The sequence below is a fragment of the Nothoprocta perdicaria genome, unplaced genomic scaffold (genome assembly GCF_003342845.1).
Source record: "Nothoprocta perdicaria isolate Ctin4 unplaced genomic scaffold, notPer1 scaffold_80, whole genome shotgun sequence".
NCBI classification, from domain to species: Eukaryota; Metazoa; Chordata; class Aves; order Tinamiformes; family Tinamidae; genus Nothoprocta; species Nothoprocta perdicaria.
In genome coordinates, this window is record NW_020456088.1 from 3,334,525 (window position 1) to 3,355,042 (window position 20,518).

The 20,518-nt window shown below is 37.7% G+C and overlaps 1 protein-coding gene across 1 annotated transcript; it reads left to right on the forward strand.

The window, feature by feature from the left end:
- Positions 1-420: 420 nt before the first annotated feature.
- AQP1 (aquaporin 1 (Colton blood group)) lies at positions 421-17,620 on the forward strand. The gene is made up of 4 exons (XM_026051904.1): positions 421-931; positions 15,366-15,530; positions 15,934-16,014; positions 17,344-17,620. Exons 1-4 carry the CDS (start codon positions 542-544, stop codon positions 17,521-17,523), a joined length of 816 nt encoding a protein of 271 aa, XP_025907689.1. The 5' UTR covers positions 421-541; the 3' UTR covers positions 17,524-17,620.
- Positions 17,621-20,518: the final 2,898 nt, after the last annotated feature.

The following is a 20,518-nucleotide window of genomic DNA, read 5'->3' on the forward strand; positions in this document are numbered from 1 at the left end:
GTGAAGCTGAGAATGAGTAACTTACCAGTCTTCACAGAAAACTTCTTTTTGCTTTAGTCCGCTGTGGGAGAAAAACCTTGTAAAAGCTTTCAGGATTGCTGAAAGTGCTGAATGGCTATGTAGAAGCTGGAAACGTGAAGGTAAAAATTCCTGAAGTACTCCTAAAGATTTTCCCAAAGATTTTTTAAAAAGCCTCTTAAAAATTGCAGCAGAGATCGAGGGCTTTTAAAGGAAGGGGAAAAAAAAAAAAAAAAAAAAAAAAAGGAAGAAAAAACTTTGGCAGGCATGCAGTGTCTTACATCAATCTAGCAGTCAGCATCTATGTAGATGTTCTTTCCTCCTTTTGTGCAACACCCCTTCCCTCCTACAGACCACCCAAATCCCTCCCTATAAATAATCCAAGAACTGTATTTTTCCTCCAGATTTGTCTTCAGACCTCAAAGGGAAAATATCAAGCAGGGAAAGGGGGAGAGAGAGAGAGAGAGAGGAGAAGGAAGAAGGGCAAGTTTGAGAGAGGGAGAGAGAGAGAGGAAAGGGAAAGATGGCTAGTGAATTCAAAAAGAAAATATTCTGGAGGGCAGTAGTGGCTGAGTTCCTTGCCATGAGCCTCTTTATTTTTATCAGTATTGGCTCAGCGCTGGGCTTTAGCTTCCCAGTGGTGGGCAACAAGACATCCACCAAGTCTCAAGACAACGTGAAGGTCTCTCTGGCTTTTGGACTCTCCATCGCGACCATGGCGCAGAGCGTGGGCCACATCAGTGGTGCCCACTTGAACCCTGCTGTGACCCTGGGCCTGCTGCTGAGCTGCCAGATCAGCATCTTCAAGGCGCTCATGTACATCATCGCGCAGTGCCTGGGGGCGGTGGTGGCCACTGCCATCCTCTCAGGAGTCACCTCGTCGCTCCCCAACAACCTCCTGGGGCTCAACGCGGTAAGTGGAGATACTTCTGATTCCTCCTTCGTATTCAGTGCAGAAATGTGAGAGTAAAGCTTTCAAGGTGCTAAGCATGTTTATGTAGATGTGTATGGTTGGGTAGGAGATAGCAATGGTTAAATGTAGACAATTTCTTAATTTAGACGAGGAGTCCAGTTCTGACTGATTAAGGGTAAATCTAGGGTAAATGCATTCCCTAGTGTCAGCTTAAATAAATTATTATTTTTTTTTTTTTGTAGAGAAGGTGCTTTCTCCCCAGTCCCCCAGCTGGAGGTCACTGTGGTCGTGATCAGTTTTGTTCTTGTTTAATTTTTTACCTCTAAGTTGATAAAAGGTGCCATTTGACAAACTTTGTCATTGAAATCGCTGTCAGTTGCATTGACAGTGAAAGTTGAGTCCCTTTCATGGTACTAAAGGTCTCAGATAACGTCTTGTGCCTGGGGATGCTGATTAATGTGCAGACCCCGATGTTGCTTTCCCATGTGTGAACGCGGGTCTTTTTTCAATAATTAATTAATGATCTCTGTTACCACTGATTTGTAATGTTTGTTTTCAAAAAAAAATGACAGAGTGAGAGATGTGTAGCAAGAGAAACTTCGTCACCAAAGCTGTGGGCATTACCTGTTTCATTAGGCTCAGCTCCTGTTTGACACAGCAGCACTTTCCTCTTTTCCCACTTTGGCTTTACAAAATATAGGGAAAACAATGAATCCGGAGATGTAAGCTGGAGAAAGAGGCGGCAACTACACTTAGATGCAGGGGAGGGGGAAGTGGGGGGGGAGGAATATTTCTGTCCTCTTTCATCCTGCTGCTCATGGCTACTTACAGTCACATTGCATAAAAAGTGCCTGGACTATTTCAGTGTTTGGCTGAAAAAAATCTGCCTCAAAATGCTCTCATTTTGTTGTCCCCATTTTATCATAGTAGCTGGAAAAAAAAGAAAAAAAGTTAAAAAAATAAAACATTAAATTAGCCCATTGTCAGAGACAGTCCTGCAGCCACAAATATTTCAGTAGCAATGCATAGAGGAGTATTATGAGTGGAAATCCTGTTCTGGTCACTTTTCTCACCCAATGCTGTTAAGTATTTTGCATCTTTTCCATAGTCCCTCTCCTGCAGGTTATTCCTGGCTATAGTTTCAGACTTGAACATATTTGCAATATGATACCCAGCTGAAATCATACTAATTCTTGGGACCTAAAGCTCCCAATCAAAGATCTCTTCATAAATCATATAGGTAAAAGAGGAATAAAAGAGGGAAGAAAATTATATGGACAAACAACGTAGTAAGTTTTTACATATTGTGACATGGTAGTTAACTCCAAAAGTAAGCCAGTGAAGATTTTTTAAAACATCTTAAAGCTGCTATTAAAAAGGTCATTCCTGAGCAGCCCACGTGCATCCCTGTCTCCGTGTTCCCTCCCTCCCTGAGACCTGGTGCCTGCAACATTCCCCTTGGGCCACCCTTTTTAAATGCTGATGGGTTTAATCCAAAACATCCTGGAGAAGAAGAGAGGAGTTTATTATTATTATTATTATTATTATTATTATTATTATTATTATTATTATTATTATTATTATTATTATTATTATTATTATTATTATTATTATTATTNTATTATTATTATTATTATTATTATTATTATTATTATTATTATTATTATTATTATTATTATTATTATTATTATTATTATTATTATTATTATTATTAACTCCAGAAGGCTCTGTCTGTGTGTGTGATATGTGATCTCTCCTTCGGAAGTCAGTGGCGAAGGGAACTGCTGCACTGCATGGGACAGGGTATCCACCCAAAGTGGTTTCCTAGAGAGGTCAGACTGCCAGCTACCACTAAGCACAGGAGGTCTGGCTTCAGTAGTACTGTTATTTGGTGTTCTCCTTTCCCCTGCCACAAAATTTAGATGACTGGCTTCTTCCTCTCTCCTCTAATGGCCCCAAAACTGCTGTTTGCGAAGTGGTTTTCAGTGTGATCACCCCAAACCTTTCTTGTCACTGAGTTGGTAGCAATCCAAGCTATGAGGGTGTTATTTAGAGCTCTGCACAAGAGTGTTTCAGAAGTGCCTGTGAAGGCACATGGAAAGGTCGGAAAAAGAGTGGGGAGAAAAGCTGTGGTGGGTAGAGCAGTAGAGCCAAACTGACTGCAAGAAAGGCAGATGTAAAGAGTCTGCCCTCAAGGGGTACTGAGCCATGTGGGTCTCACCCTCTGGAGAACACAAAATGCATCACAAAGCTGAGGGGATTATTTATTTATTTATTGTCCGTGGTGAAACCAGACCTCCCTCTCACCAGGAAAGTTCTCAATACTAACCCAATTCAGTGGAGAAAACCTGTCTGGAGGGGATGCTGTGCTTCTCAAATTCAGTAACTGTTTTGTCACTGATTTTGGCAAGCTTAGAGGCCTCACAAATGAATTTCAAATATTTCACCCTAGGGTGAAAGCCTTGTTCTCTCCCACATGAACTCTATGGAATACAATGGAATCCATCCATTTCAAGGCCAGAAAATCCATGGTTGGGGAAAAACAGTATTTTAAGTCTACATCATGAATGCCTTGTAACTTTCTTTTTATTTTTCTGTGAATTGATAGGACCCAAATATTATGACAAGCCCAGATTTCTGTGGTTGTCATTGTCAAATGCTCAAAAGAAATATATATATATATATATATAATATATATATATTTTTTTTCCTTTTCTCTTTCCCATCCAGTTCTAAGTGTTCTGGCAAGAATAGCAGTGGGGGGGATCTCCCTGGAGATGGGGAGCGCAACAGCTGTTGTTTTCCCTTGCAATAAGGAACTAGAGGGGAAAAACAAATTTATTCATTTCCCACTGACTGGACTGGGATTGGCTGGGGATGGGGGAGACGAAGGTTGAGCATAGCGTGTGGGAGAGCAGCAGGGCAGCTGTCCTCATGCAGAACCCATCATAATCAAGATATCCTGAAACCTCAGTCTGTCACTACCAGCTTGCTGCCTCCTTCAGCAAATAAAAGATAAGGAGAAACCACATAGATTTTCTTTAATGTCACACTCTTCCATCTGGGAACAAGGAGGGGAGGGATGGAACTGGCACACCGGACTGCTGCTTTGGCTACTTGTCATTCTGGTGAAGGCAATAGGTACATTGAGAAAGAGAATAGAACAATAGAAGAAAGGAAGAGCTGGCTTTTGACAAAGTTGTGAAGAAGGTGTGGACATTTCAAATCTTGTTCTCTGTTCTGATCCTGCTGTAGTTTCTGGGGTTTCTTACAGGAAAAATATGGTGGGAGCAATTTCTTGGATTCAGTGATTATCTAGCATCCCTGTGGGATACCATAGCAAATCGTGCATCTGTGCTTAGATTCATCCTGACCAGCTGTAGGCCCAGCACTGAGGGGTCAAATGAGGAACTCCACTTCCATAGGTTCCTGTTTATTTCATAGAGAAGGAGAAAGTTTGGTGGTTAGTTCCTTTGAGGTCCTCTGTTCCTAGTGCAACTAGGACTTGAGAGAGAATTGGGGATAATGAAGCCTCAGGCATGGAAGCCTCTGTTATTTATCCAAAGTGGGGTGAATTTGTGCCTTTCTTAAGGTCCAAAGGGAAAAAGAATCTCAAGAAAATGCAACAAAACTAACCAAACTCACTGTCCAAAAGCAAAACAACAACAACAACAACAACAAAATCTACCAAAATAGCCATGGTTATTGCAAGGCTGAAGAGAAGAAATGGAGAAGGTGAAAACAGAGTGCTCCATTAGCATGTTCAGTATTATGCTTTATTTTATCATAAAAGAAAATCAAAATGACCATACATCTAGTGTAGTCCAGATTTCACTGAAATTCTCAGTAATACTTTTACTTTGGCTGCTTTGAATCAGACATTCTGGACAGTATTCACAGAGGTATTTGGGCTCCTGAATCCTATTAAGATACTTAACTTCCAACAAATTATAGTAGTGATGTGGGTACCAAAATAAAATTTTGAAATTGGAAAAACTGAAAGAAAAATATGCAGTATATTTGTTGTTCTAAAAATGTGCCCTTTTTCCTTACATCATCTCGTATCTTTTTTTAGCATTCATCTTACTACATTTTACAAATTTCCAGTGGGTAAAACTGTAAGAATAGAGAAAACCTTATCCGAAATCTCATCTGCCAGCAAACCTGGCTTTTTTTCTGGTGAGGACAGCTCTGTAATTTGGATAATGGAAAATGTATTCATCACAGATAATTAATGACCAACAAAATCCTCAAGCAGGAAAGGCGGGTAAGAGGAGTACATTGAGGTAACACAGTATTTACTATTCAGGAAAGTCATTTGAGAACATTGATCAAGCTATTGAAAACAAAAATCAATTTATTACAGCTTTTTCTGTCAATCTTGTGATTTTTTTTTCAAAAAAGTAGACATTGCTCTATCGTTAATAATTTTATGTGTTATATCTCTGCATACTGATTAGAGTGACATGTGCCTCCTGAGTCTGGCAAACCTTTCTGGCTCTGGAAAGAAACAAAGAAACACAGAGAAAAAGTAAAAACTCTTGACATCTTCTTGTAACTGGAAAATTCTTGGAAAACTCTGTCTTCAAGTTAAAAAAAAAAAAAAAGGTGTTTTTTTTTAAGTTACAAATGAGTCAAAATCATAGACAAGGGTTAAATGGAATTGCTGTTGCTCAGAGTACATAAAGAGGAAAGCAAAACAACAAAGAATAATAAATCAAGGACTGTGTCTTAAAATATGACTTAGCAAAATGATAAATGTTACAGCATAGCTAAAGAACTTTCTAGCAAAGCCAGAAGGGGTCTGCGGTCAGTGGTTTTGGAGTAGAGTATTTGCTTACAATAAGTAAACAGCAGTAAAGATAATACTTCTGGAGTGTGGAAAGTCGTCTGCTCCTGGAATACACTTTATATTTTCGGGCTGGTTGATTGTCCCTCTGTCACCTCCACTCCAGGTGCAGTCTGTTCCACAGCTGTATGGGCTGCAGCGGAAGGAATAGGGTACACCAGAGTGCAATGGTCTTTTCTGGTGAAAGCAAAATGGCCAATTCCAAACTCCCTTTCAAAGACAGGGTGAAGGGAGCACTTTGCTGTCCTTGATTCTTCTTTCCAGGGTTGGTGCTGGGTAGTAGCTGCTCCTGTGAGGCACCTTCCACACTCACCAAAGTCATCCTACAGAAGGAATCCCCTTTTCATGAGTCAACCCCATTGCTGGATTGTGGTCTAAGTGGTATCAGAGCAGATCTGAACCCTTAGTTAGGTTTTCCCAGTGTACTAGGGTCCAACACTGATTTTTTTTTTCTTTAATCCCGATATTCCTCACTAACTCTTTCCACTCTTTTAACAGAAGGAATCCCCACATCTACCCATAGGCAAAGTTCAAGGGTAGCCTTCTGACTGTAGGGAGCAGGACTTCATGCATGGCCTTGATGACTCAGTGTTTCCCTTTGTGATTTCCCTTCTCCCTGTGCCCACACCCTCTGAGTCTGGTCTCCTTCAGCCTCAAACTAAACAAAGTCAGGTTGACTAGGTAGGACTTCCAAAATAAACCGAAAACTTGACGAAGGGAGCAGATGATTGAATAAGTGATGTGGCTTTTCCTGTGAGTCAGTCTGCTTCTGTGGAGAATTGCAGTTCCAGAGGTGTCACTGGATGGATGAGACATAAAGCCAAGTTTTTTACCTCACATGCTCATTAAAAATCCCAGAGTCTTTTTTTTTTCATTTTTTTCAAAGCAGATTATATCCTGTGCCCTTCTTGAGTGTCAACATATTGAAGTTCCTGCTACATTTCACCACCCTCTGCCCTCCCTGTTTTCAATTAGATGTACAGTTCTCCTGCTACCCTCTCTGTTGCCGTGAGATCTTCATGGTTAAACTCTCTGGAGCTGCTAGATAGGATCAGAAATGGCTGCAATTTTAACATGAGCAAAATGGTTCCTGCACCTGAGATGCAGTCCAGGATTTTGCTTCTTAACAAAGAGCGCCACAACAATAGCTCATTACTCGATTTCAATCTTGCAGCAGCTGTCTTTAATGGCATGCCAGCATTGTAAGGAATAGCACTAGATCATGAACATGGAACACAGGAAAGGCACCTGCTGAAAACTGGCAGTAAATGTGGCTGCTATATAATTTAGTCACGTAGTGATAGTAGAAACATCTGGGCTGAGATAAAAATCTGATGGTTATCATCCATCCTCCGGACCTTTTGGGGATAACAAGGCTTTTATTGCTAACCTCTACCTCAGGTCTCAGAAGTTATTGGTTATTTCATGTCTACAAAGATTTATGTAGTACTTCTGCTCTTTTCCAATACAGCTGTGCCCTGAGTTTTTGGTGGAGAGTACAAGCCTATACATACATATACACACACACACACACACACATACTTATATGCATATACATACACATATACATATACATGTACATACATTCAGGAAAAGATGTTAAACAAAGAGGGAAAGTCTCTTGTTCAAGAAAAATCTCTCTTTAGCACATCAAGCACAAAACCTGTCCATCAGTTTCAGCATCATCAGATACAGGTTGTCTGTAGGTGTCAAATACAAAAACAGATTTCAGACTGATCTTTCAAAGCAGTGTATATGTTTTAAAAATGCTTTTGCTCCTGTCTTCATTGCAAGCAATGAGTGTTACACAGCGATGGTGATTGCGTAGCAGTTTTGGACATGAGAGAAGCGTTGTGGTCTTTATTGCCCACAGCAAGGCTCGTGGAGCAATCCAGCCCTTTGGTGCTCAGAGACACCCAGGTGGGATATATGCCATCAATTTAGTCGTTGTTGAGAGAACCCAAGGAGGACAGAAGCATTGTTTGAGAAATGCTCTGCTAGCCCCAGAACCACAGAACCCACTGAAACCATCTCATTGCTAAAGAGGCTGCCACAGAAGGTTATGAATATTAATTTTAAAGATGTAAAAGTACTGTTAATATAGAGACTTTTAATGCTGTGATGAATGCTTTAATGCTCAGACAAATTCAGACTGATTTTATTCTTCTTGTGTTAAAAAAAAAAATCTCTTTCTTAAATTAAAATTTTGGACCAATTTTCTTTTTTGTGTGTGTGTGTGTTCGACCAATTGTTAGATTGAGTAGTATTAACTATGAAAAGTAAAAAAAAAATCAATCTGCCAGCACCCTTCCTGACTGGTGACTGAACAGTTAAATTTGTTTTTGTTTCTATGACACTGTATGTATTATGCCATATATATATTTGGCTGTTTTGTGTTATATTTGTATATACCACCCCACAGGCACTTATGCTTATGCTCACACACTGGAGATAGATACATAGACAGATGGATGGGTAGATAGATAGACAGATTTATTTTATATATTTTTAAAAACTCAAATTTCATTTCCCAATTAAAAAAAAAATATATATCTTGCTTCTAAATCAAAGCCTAGCATGGCAGGAAAAACAAGCTAAGGACTAGTGGAAATTTCCATGGCAAAATTGAGCATTTTGAGCTATAATCTTTGCAGAAGATTATAGATCTTTTCTGGATAAATTGATGCAATAAGTCATTGGGTCAGGGCTCAGTTACTTCAGCAGATAACCAGGATATTTCGAATAATCAGAGAATCCCAAGACCTCTGTATATCTCAAGAGGAAATTGGCTATTTTCTTTAGAGGAGTAGTAAATTTTTGCTTACTTGTCTACTTTGTAGCTTAACCAGCAGAATTCAATTACAGCCAGTTCTTCTCTTGATACCTTAATTGAAAATGTTAAAGAAACAAACTCTGATAGAAAATCTCCATCCCAGAGGGAAAGAAAATTATGTGTGTCTACATCTCTCAGTTTCTCTATTTTCTTTGTTTTAAAACTGTTGTCTTTTGATTATAAACATCCAGAGGTCGAGACACTCTTTATATTCTGGGTTGATGCTGTACATGGCACACTGAGAGACCATGGTCTGTGGCTGCACTTCTCAAAACCTTCAGAATAATATTAATACTGATGTATCCTCGGGTTTTGCTAGACTGGCAGGGAGCAGCATGTGGTCCTGCCTAATTGTTAATGTACAACTTGATGGGAAAGAACTGCTCTTTCTGGCATCCAGAGCCAAAGATATTGCAGCTAAACTGCCGCAACTCACTGAAGCCAATGAGATGTGAGCGTAGGACACAGTGTCAACCTCCTAAATCACATATACAGGGCCTGTCAGGAATCATAAAGGGACACTATAAACAGCAGGAGTGCAAAAATGTGAGCTACAAAGTCTGCAAAGGATATCTCTTCTTAAAAAGCAAGATTTTCCCTTTTGGCATTTCAGGATGGGGAAGGAACCAAGAAATCCTCTGTGTGCTGTCCTGACACAGTCCTGTGCATGCCCCTCTCCAAGAGTCACGGAGAGGTACCAAAGAAAACCAGACTCTTCCAGGAACTTGACACCCATCCCGTGCCAAGTGATGTCAATGAAAGCTTTCAAGGGAGAACTGCAGCAAACATTTCCTTACAGTCACTCATACAATTTCCCTTGAAGTTAGTGATGACTAACCTCACACAGTTTGGAGTGAGGAATGAATAAAGTCAGGGTTGGTCCCTATTCCTTCCTTTGATATGATTTCTTACTTGATGAACAAGGTGGAGAAAGGAAGGAGCTGGAATTGTTCCCCTAATTCCTGATGTCCATTCAGAGCTGTACTTTAACTCCATGGAGTTAAAATCCATCTTTTTAATGATCTGCACAGGACCGCCTGGCTATATAAACTACCTCAGACTTGGAGAAAAATTTGACAAGTTTTCTGGAGTCTTTGTCTAGAAATATAAAATGAATATCACTTCCATGTATGTGCCATCAACCATACTGTGAGATTCGTGCAAATCCTGCTAGTTAATCTAGTAACAACTTTGAAAGGAATGTGATGTCAGACTCAAAATTCAGACAGGCTCTCAATTCCCCATTGAAAGGCAATCTTCTGGTCTGACAATAGAGGAGGTCATAAATACTTCGCTGGTATTTACTTGTGTTTTGTTGGAAAAAAAAAAGAAAAAAAGAAAAAAAACTCTCTTCCTCATCTTCTGAATAGATTTGTTTATTTCTCACCAGCAGAGCCAACATTTCTTTTTCCCAATGAAATTTACCCACATGTACATCAAAAAAACCCAAAACTGTAAATCAAGATGTTCTCCAACAAATAGTTTGTCTCCAGCTAGTTCTATTTAATGAAATGTCTATAGAGGTATTGACTTTTGCTGTCTGTAACTGACTTCATGCTTTAGTTTAATACACTCTGGTTTAATACTAATGAAGTAAACAGTAAACATTCTTCTCTCCATGGTATACCAGGACCCTGCAAAACAAAGCCATGGCTAGTTTCTCATCAGATTGATCAAATGGTGGGAGGAAGGAGGTTAGGCTTGTTCCTTGAGAGTGTCTGCTGTTCAAAGAAAGGAAAATATGATTTATTTGGGAATTGAATGTGCTCCCTTTGGAGCTTTTAAGGCTTCATTTACAGGAAAGATAATGTAGCAGAGGACAATATGTTTTGTCCCTAGATTCTGCTGCACGTTTCTATTGTTGATCTAGAATGAGCTCCAGGGCTAATTCTTTGCCTCATAAGCAAATCCTTTTGAGTGCTCCTCTCAAATAATTTGAAGTGAAACTCTTTACATCTTTTGCTCACTTAGATTATGTTAGAAATGATAGTTTTGTACTCTCTGAATTCCTAACTAATAATATAAAAACATTCTTTTCTGTATCCATGTATTCCATCACTGTAGATAAATTGCCAGGAATAAAATAAGAAATTGGTAAATAAAGAATAAGTTTTGATTGAGAGAGAGATAAAGAATGCTTATAATTGCTGAATTTTGGAATAGCCTTCTAGCAAGAGAAGGGAGATTATCAAGAAAATAACACAATCAGGCTTGGAGTTGAAAAATGTGAAAGATTCAGACATAGAGACAGACCAGATCTATTAAAGATGATTCTAAGAGAAGTAGTAGGGAGATTGATTTCTGATATTACTTTTAAAAAGCTTTAAATTGAAGAACTCTTACTTGTTAAACATTTAAATGTTAATTATTCTGGATAAAGCATCATAATCAATATTTTTGACGTGGGAAAGAAGAAGCTCAAAGAAGAAAACACATTAAGATACATAGATACCCTTTTTAAAGGTCATCCAGGAAACAGAGATATTTAAATAGACTCAAACTCAGTTGAAGAAAATGCCTGCAGTACTCTATCAAGGAAAGATCTTCCATGGTCGTGTAGAGCTAAGTGCTAAAACTATCAGGCATGGTGCAAATTGTTAGCTGCTTGTTTTCATTTAGCATATAATAAAATAGTTTTCTGGTACACAAGATATTATTTACAGAAACGCTGTTCCTTAAAATTCTAGAATTGTGATGGATAGCTCTTCACCATAGCTCTTCTCCCAAACATGAACATTAAAACAAAAAGATAAAAAGAAAAAAAAAAAAGGATAATATGTTCATAGATGGTCCATGGCGTGCATTTTTTTATGTGCCAGACAATGTGTTTCTAGGGTTATGCATAAGAAGACTTACCCAAGGGCTAGGATATATGAAGGCAGGAAAAGAGAGACATTGGCACTTCCATATGTTTCAATAAGATGCTACGGCTTAACTTTCTTCTAAAAAAAGAAAGAGTGTTTCATAAGAGCAGAGAAATTTGACATTCCCCTACTGCAAAATAGACTTCTGAATTTCCAGAGGCCTATCATTTTTCAGGAAAAATGAGAAAGTAATCCTAGTTATATGAAAGTGAGCTGAATCCTAAAAGAGACAATCCATGGTTAAGAGTTTGCTGGATGATGTGGGTAATAGTACCATGTGATGAAAACACCTTGCATAACAAACTGCCTTATCCATATAACGGGAAACAGGTTGGAACTTCATATGCTATTATTTCTAATAGGAAAAAAAAATGAAGCCATTGGAGAATTATACAGCTGAGTTTACCTTGGGCCAGTTTAATTTCCTGTCCCCCTGTTTCTCTACTGAGAGCAGACAGCTAATAAAAATCTTGCTCTGAAATGAAAAAAAAATTAAAAAAAAAAAAAAAAAAGGAAAGGAAAGAAAACATACCATTTTTTTTGCCCACATTGTTGCTTTAGACTGTGAAATTTTGTCAGGTAAGCATGGCAGTTGAGGGCAGTTCTGGGAAAGAAGCTTTTGTATTTTTAGTCTCAGTTAAATCAAAACTGTTTGATCTTCCATCCCCTTGCTCATGACTCTTCCCAGAAGGATTTCCGAGGTGCCATCATGCACGGGCCTTTGGTGAAGGGATGCATCAGGGAAGACCCATGCTCATTCAGGCTCACTGCAGCAGGACAAGCTGTCCTGAGGAAGAAGCCCCTTGGGATTTCTTGTGCTATGGAAGTCAGACCACCTCCCTCGGAGGTGAAGGATGCACAGGTGGGGGAAGCGAGGGTCCCTGCTTGAGAAGGGGAGTTGAGCTGTATGATCTCTAGAGGTATCTTCTACCCACCTCAACCTTTCAATGGTTCTGTGATTCTAGAGCAATGAAAGCAATATGCTACTATTCACTTCCTAACAACAAAAAAAAATCTCAGGTAGTTACTCTCATAGTCATGACTGGGTAATGAACTTACATTAAATTTTGAACTCAAGGTAAATGGTCTCTGCTTATTAGAGTGACACATATGTCACCCATCTATACAGAGATCTCACAGTCAGTGATCCACCAACTGTGTATTTGCTATCTGAGAAATTCATTGTTGGACATTAACTTAGCCAAGTTAGCAGTAGGTCTTAGGCAATTCCGTACGAGTCCTGCACAAGTGGAGAAAAGAATCAAAACCTCTCATACAATCATTCAAGTTGTAAGGAACATCAGGAAGTCTCTATTCAAACCCTCTGCTCAAAATTGGATCAGTATTGAACTCAAACCAAGTTGCTCAGGGGCATCATCATATAAAGCTAATCTTTGAATGGAGAAAGAGTGACAAGTTTTATCCCTAGCTCCAGTAATGCATAACAGAGAGGTTCAGATTGTCCCCAAGTACAACACAGTCAAAATAGAATTAGTCAGTACTTCTAGAGCAGCCGAGGGAGTGACTCAACTTATCAATTATATGTCTATGTATAACTTTCAGATTTCGCCTTTTGTGAAGTGATGAAGACCCCCCATTTTGGGGGTCTGTTTCTGGTCCTGGAGGAGGCAAACATGTCTTATCAAAATCTTTGACAAAGATAGAGAAGATTAGATTGTGGAAAGAATTATGTTAGAATATGGGACTGCACCTTTCATCTTATTTCCTTAAGACACTTTTTCTGTTAATGATCACGATCTGAAATGTAACACACATGAGACTGTACTGAGATGCAAAGAGGCCAGAGATTTCCCAGTAGATGCATCATGAATGAAGGCAGTGCCAGCCCTTCCTCCTGCCCACACATGCTTAGCATGACCACTGGTGATCACAGGGCAAGTGCGGAGGAGAAGGGTGTCACAAAGTTGATACTGGTCCCTGGAAAAAGCCAGTCTATTACTAGAGGTGATTATGTCTCATGTTTCAAGCCATATTCTGTCTATTCGAGGACCAGTGAGGACCACAACTCTGACAAATAGGTAAAATAACCAGATTCTGTGATAATATACACTTCAGATCAGCAGACCACAGTAAACCAGGTCATCCAATGTTTGCCTTGGTTTGCAGTGTTTTGGAACCTGGCCCAAAGTTCTTACTCTCACAGTGGAATCTGATGTCCCTGGCAGGCTGAAGAGAATTACACGCTAGAGGAAAGCAAAAGGTTTCCTATGATATTTCCAGGTTTTCTTTGATTCCACAGAGGCCGTCAATAACTGTGTTGATTAGCAGGGACAATGACCTCAAGTCACGTCACACGTAGGATGTCTTTTCCTGGAGGGAAAGGAAGAATATGATTTCCACCTTTCAAAGATAAAGATTATCACAGTTTTTGAAAGTGTCATTTTGCTCTTATTGTCTTTTTTTTTCTTTTTTAGAAGTCCTTCAAAGTGAAGGGAAGGACTAAAGGCAGCTCAGTGTTTAATGATTTCAAATGTCAAGGTCTTTTGAAATATTAACATGAAAACTTCAAACCTTGAAGCTAGTTTCTCTGGAGCTTGTTAATTTCATTTTGATAGAATTTATTTCTGTACCTGCGTTTGGGCATATATAGATTGCTGATTTATTTGTAATACAGTTAGTCTTTAGTTTAGACCATCTGACCTTCAAAATATGAGATAAGGCTTTCCAGAGAGTCAATAGCTCACAGTTTTAGAGCTACTATTACTTATTATATTAGCGGGATGCATTTGAAGCATATGTCAGAAATGTGTTTCTGTAGCCAATCAAGTGATTTTTTTTTAAAAGGGAGTAACAAATGTTGTAAAATACCAATGTAATGATGTGTTAGGTATTCAATATGAATTTTCAGAACTTGCTATTTTCATTGGTAGCTCTGACAGTATATTTATATTTACGTCAGGCTTATAGTTCTGACACATAAATGTTTACTCCAGGTGAATGTTTCAGAGTAGCTTATTTCAGTGTATGCTAACTGAATCTGACATTTCTGTCTATGGAAAAACTTTCAGCTCAAGAGTTATTAATCTTTCTCATAAATAGGAAGATATAAAGAAACAAATATTATTTATGTTTCAGATTGATAATTTTTTAAAATCAATGCATTTTCTATTTTTTTTAAAAGCTAAGCAGATTTTTTTTTTCCATCTGAAGACTCAGTCCACTGTTTTGGTGTTTCTCTAGACAGAAGCTTAGCAATTTGATAATATGATGCTCTGTAATAGCGGCAAAACAAGAAAAGTGAATTGCAAAATAGGAAAGTGAAATAATTCAACTAAACAACCTTAAGTTTTAAAAATATTCAAAGATTAGTTTTAGGGGAAGTAGGCTGTAAAACTGTGGAAATAGGCTTTAAACTCGTGAGAACAGATTTCAAGCACAATTTCCTGTAGTATACTTGTTCCGGACAGGTCACAATAACATTTAACTATGTTTTTGTCATATGACCTTACAATTTTTTAATGCAGCAGCTATGACAGATGAGATAACTCACTGATAGCATTATTTTTGAGCATAAGTTTTGCAAAGTTTGCTTCCTTCTCACTTACTCTGAGTCAGTCTCTATTCTCAGTTTTTCTGGCCTGTGTCCAACCTCATGTTTTATCCTATACTGCATATAGTGACATTACTTCTGCTTAACACTAAGCCTTCAAATCCAGACTTGCCTTTTCCTACTCAGACACTGTTGAATATAGGAATTAGAAGCAGAATTCAAGTCCTTTCTTCTTTTTATTAAGAAAAAACAATCTGAGGACAAAAAATGCTTGACTGCACATGTCTGTTGAGATATCAGACCTCATGAGGTTTACCATGCTTGTTCAAAGACAGGTAGGAATAGCAGATAACATTTTTCTCCTTTTCTCCATCCAGCTTTCAGATGGAATCAATGCAGGCCAAGGATTAGGTATTGAAATCATTGCTACCCTCCAGCTGGTGTTGTGTGTCCTCGCCACCACAGATCGGAGAAGGAATGATGTCTCGGGATCAGCACCACTGGCCATTGGACTCTCTGTTGCCTTGGGACACCTTCTTGCTGTAAGTTTTATTTTTCACAGTGGAATAAGCAATATTTGATCTCAAGGCTAGCCAACGAAAACATTTAGATGATTGGTAGAAATTACTAATCCTTCTCCTTTGCAGAGTGACGTTATTTATGCAATAAATCTAAAGTATATGACGCTCCCATATGTCCAAGCTACAACTGATGCAGTTGCACAGATGAGACAGGGAGTTGCTGTAGCTGGACCCATTTACTTATTAGGACAGAACAAGCACAGTGCAAACAGTCTTCTTCTGAGATGAACTTGGTGGGATGAACAAACTGGTTCTGTATATCTGATCCATTCTGCTAGCTGCTGTGCACACTATCATGTCCTGTGTGATACATAGGCTACATCTGCATTGATACCTTACCACTGTTTCTCTTTCCACCTCCTAGATTGATTATACTGGCTGTGGAATTAACCCAGCGAGATCATTTGGTTCAGCGCTGATTGCAAACAATTTTGAAAATCATTGGGTAAGTTGAAGAAATTGGTTTAGCTCGTAAGACAGCCTGTATATGTGAAATTACAAGATCAGGAACATATTAACACACATGCACTAACACAGTAATGAGTTAATGAGTTATCATTTCTATTATATTTAACAAAAATAATTCTCCTTCCAAAAATAAGTCTCCTTCTGGTCCTGAATAAACCCAGAAGATCACGGCATCCTCAAGATGATAATTTGTGTTCCAAATAGTTCTGTTGGTTTTATTTGATTGATTCCTTTTACATTCAATGATTTTAGTTGTTTTAAACCATAAAGTTGCATTGCACAAAAACTTGTTTTGAGTAGTTGTAGTTTAAATTGATTTTGTATATTGGTACTACTTAATCTCATAAACATGACTTTAGGAAGGCTCTTAAACAGATTTATAAAACATAGTGATGCAGGAAATATTTGGAAGCTAAAAAAATATTCATCTGCTTAAAGTTAAACATCTACTTACATATTTTCATGGATGAGTGCACTGCAAATACTATAGATTTTGAAGTTATTTCCTATGGTCAAAATAAATAATTTTATGAAAGTTTACTTATTTCACTAAAACTCACTAAACTAGGCTAAAACTAATATCAAAGTCTTAAATGAGCCCATGTTCTTCAGTGTTTAAAATGTAGCTCTTCCAACTCTCCTACTCAAGATTTTTTCAGCCATTTCAATAAATATTCATGGAAATTCAGTGATAGCGTAATTGGACTATGCAAATTTTGGAAACATGTCATTTCAATCGAAATTATAGAACAAGAGCACTGAGGAAATATTGTCATTTGTCTCCCACTTACAAAATTCTATTGAGTTACTGAGTTAATATAGCTAAGTTAATATTCTCAGAAGAGTGTGGAAAAATTGTTTGGCTTTGGAGGAACAGAGAGAAAGCAGGAGAGAGAGATAGTATTAAATTTATTGTATGTTATTAACATTAAAATAATAATACCAGGAAAAGAAAGAAAAAGTATTTTCAGACTCAGATCTCTGACCCTTCAGATCCTTCAAAATCACACATTGTTTCTAACAACACATATATTAGCTCTCCCTCCAATCTTTGCTTGCCTTATGTGATTAGACTAGAATTTTTAAGACTATCTCTAACTAAAGAGTAGCTAGCAGTCATTTATGCCCTTAATTGGGTCGTCACAAAGTATTACATACTATATACATTACATATACATACATACTAATATATTGCATAGTATTACATGGTGCATTTTATGTAGAAAACCTCCAGAGGAGTTTTTTCAGAACAGCTTCAAATGTACTAAAACCTAAGGTACTAACTGGGTTTGGCAATGTGTTTCAGATCTTCTGGGTTGGCCCAATTATTGGAGGAGCAAGTGCTGCCCTCATTTACGACTTCATCCTGGCTCCCAGAAGCAGCGACCTGACTGACCGTGTGAAGGTGTGGACCAGCGGCCAAGTCGAGGAGTATGATCTGGAAGGAGACGATATGAACTCCAGAGTTGAAATGAAGCCAAAATAAAGAAGGACAAAGCGGGGAGAAAAAAAAAGCACATTGATTTCTGATGATTTTATCAGTGTTATAGACTCCGTGTAAACCAGCAAGCAGTACTTTTTTTTTTTTTTTTTTTTTTTTTTTTTTTAATTCAATGTGGTTTCCCAGTTTTTTTTTCTCCTAACCTTTATGACATTTTTTTTTTTATCTGAGGCATTTCCATTACAAAGTTTTCAGGTCAAAAAGTCATCAGACCTTTTTGCCTGAGCTAGATAAATGGGATTAAAATGCACCACTTCCTTCACCACCACCACGTTTTCTGGTGTGTATAGTGTGGGTTGTTATTCAACACATCACTCAGCAATGACAAATAGTTCAGATGACTGGTCTGCTTGCTGGAAGAAAAGATATCAAGGCAAAGAGCCATCTGTACCAATTATAGTGGTTTTCTAACCAATACTGGAAAAAGTATTTTTGCAAAAAATACAAGGAGATATCAAAAGCCAGCACTGTGTGTGAAAAAATATCTCTTAATTATTGCCCCAATACATTTTTGGAAATAAAAGGCCATTAAAAATATTTGTTTTTTCAAATCAGTCCTAGTTTTCTGTATAATTGATGATCTCCAAAGAGAGATCAGAAATGTGGTTTAGCAGGCCAAAAATCTCCAAAATCCCAGACTCCTTTTACATCTTCCAATATCTCATTCTCCCTGAACCTGCATGCAGTCATATGAGAATAAGGAATAAATAACAACAACAACAAAAGATATATGAATTCCTGGGAAGTAATAACTAGAAGTCAATTTGGAGAGTAGTGGTAATAATGGCAACAAGAACAACCTCCTGCCAATATGTAAACAGGATCTGATTGTTCCTGTGCCTCCTCTGCCTTTGTTCATCTTACATAATTCAACTCAATCTTTTAAAAGAAGACAGGAAGAAAAAGGTCCCTTTCTTCCTGACCCCATTTTAATAGCTAGGACTATGAAATTCAGGGACAATGGCTAAAAGTACGTGCAGCATGCTTTCTATGAGGGACAAATAAACACTTGTGTGTAAGTCCATTTTGGGGTTGTTTCTTTGTTTTTTTATATATTATATATATATATATAATTGTTTATATATATGTTTTATACAGAAAGCCTAGTATACTGTTTTGTAAGAAAATAAGAGCAGAACACAAGTGGAAAGAATTACAGAAGTGTTGAGCAAAATAAATGACACTGGAAACGTAAAGAAAACTAACAATTCTAAACAATGTGGACGGCTATTTTCTGTGGTCGTTTTTGTAAGTGTGCTACTTTCTATTTTCTGAGTAACCTATAGGAGTAGCTGGTCTTTTATACTAACTGTAGGATATAGCTAAAGCAAATTGGTGCTGATACACTAAACAGTTCTGCACTAAACAGTTTTACATAAGAAATGAGGCCTGGAGAACCTTTGTGAAAAGCTTTTCACATATAGACTTCTTCATATAGACTTACCATTCAGACAAGGGATAGTTTGATGGATGTTTCTTTTGTAGAGAGGCAGTGTGGACATGAGAACCCAGAAAGACTTGAATGAGTTAGATCAACTTGAGTGATGCATAATGAAAAAAAAAAAATCAAAAATTCAAAACATCAACAAAACAAAACAAAAAAGATTTTTTTTTTCTTGCCTACATTATCCCATGTATTGTTAATGTAAATATGGCATGACTGAATTTTGGACTGTCTGAAAAATAAAAAATATCAGTTGTGCTAACACGTGAAATGCTTGTGATTCTTGATTTTTAACCTGCCTTGCAAAATACTGCAATTGCCTTTTCCGTAGCATCCTCTATGATGAAAAATTGAGAATAATACTTCTTTTCCACTCTTGACTGTTTCTTTCATTTGATACTACCTTTGGGGAAAGTAAGTTTTTCAATATATTAGAGCAGATAAAGCTTGCCCTTGCTTGTAGGCAAGTTCCATCAAAAATGAATATAGAGATGGAGCATCATATCAGGATCTCATTTATTTATTTTTTTATTTTAAATCTTTTTTGAGCTTTATTTCCTGCTATCCTAGTGTACACAGTACTCAAAATTAGCCCCTTTTTACATCACAGAATTTATCATCCAGAATAGTTAGACAAAAGTAAAGAGTTAATTCCAGCAAGATGCAGATAATTTAACACTTACAATAATGGAGAAGCTGGTAATTTGTATCATGTTCTTTGGTCTACTTCCTGTACAGAGCAATATCTTCAAATGTTTTCTGCCTCTAAAAGTCCAAAACTTCCTGAGACAAGCAATGCAGCCTTTCTATTTGGTGTGTGATGGGTCTGTCTCATACTAGTTGCTCTTTATGATCTTCGCAGTACTAAATTAAATAGAAGGGAAGATGTACAATCATTGCTTCAGTAGTGAAGAAAAGAAAAACACCAAAATTCAAAATAATTGACTTGGTATTTGTTAGCATATTTATTCATGGTGATGTTTAAACTAGTTGTCAGCTTCTAGTAAAGATTCTTAGAAATTAAGTGAAAATATTGCAGCAAAATTCCAGGTTCAGACTCATCCATTCCCCTTTCTTCTATAAGAATCCTCTGAATGATGTTTTAAAAGTGTTTTTGAACTACTTCGATCCTGAACCAAGAACAGCAGTCTCTAAACAATGTAAGGCTGTAGCTACTAAAAATTTCCCCTTGCTTGGCACAAAAATCTTTGTTTTGTGCTGGACAAACACACTTAAAAGTTAGCAGCATTCCATTAGAATACTTGGAGGGTACCCAGTAAAGGAACCAAAAGCATGAAGCAGCAGGTATCAAATCTCACTAACAAATGCCAAGTGGACAAATGTCTACTGTTTATATGAGGTCATCAAGAATCTCTGCATACTCTGCTTGAATTGAAGAGGAAGCTTTCAATGGACTTGTTTAAAACAGCTCCCCTGATGTATGTGTTAGGAGTTCCTGACTTTTGGACAAATAGACCATAGCTTGCCCTGGTGTTTCCTGGGAATGAACCTGCAAATTTATCACATTCTAACAGG

Bases quoted from the DNA above. Each gene is read 5' to 3' on its own strand.
- AQP1 (XM_026051904.1), top strand. From the start codon at position 542: ATGGCTAGTGAATTCAAAAAGAAAATATTCTGGAGGGCAGTAGTGGCT. The intron at 15,531-15,933 runs GTAAGTTTTATT...TCCACCTCCTAG, and splicing joins CCTTGGGACACCTTCTTGCT to ATTGATTATACTGGCTGTGG. The intron at 16,015-17,343 runs GTAAGTTGAAGA...AATGTGTTTCAG, and splicing joins ACAATTTTGAAAATCATTGG to ATCTTCTGGGTTGGCCCAAT.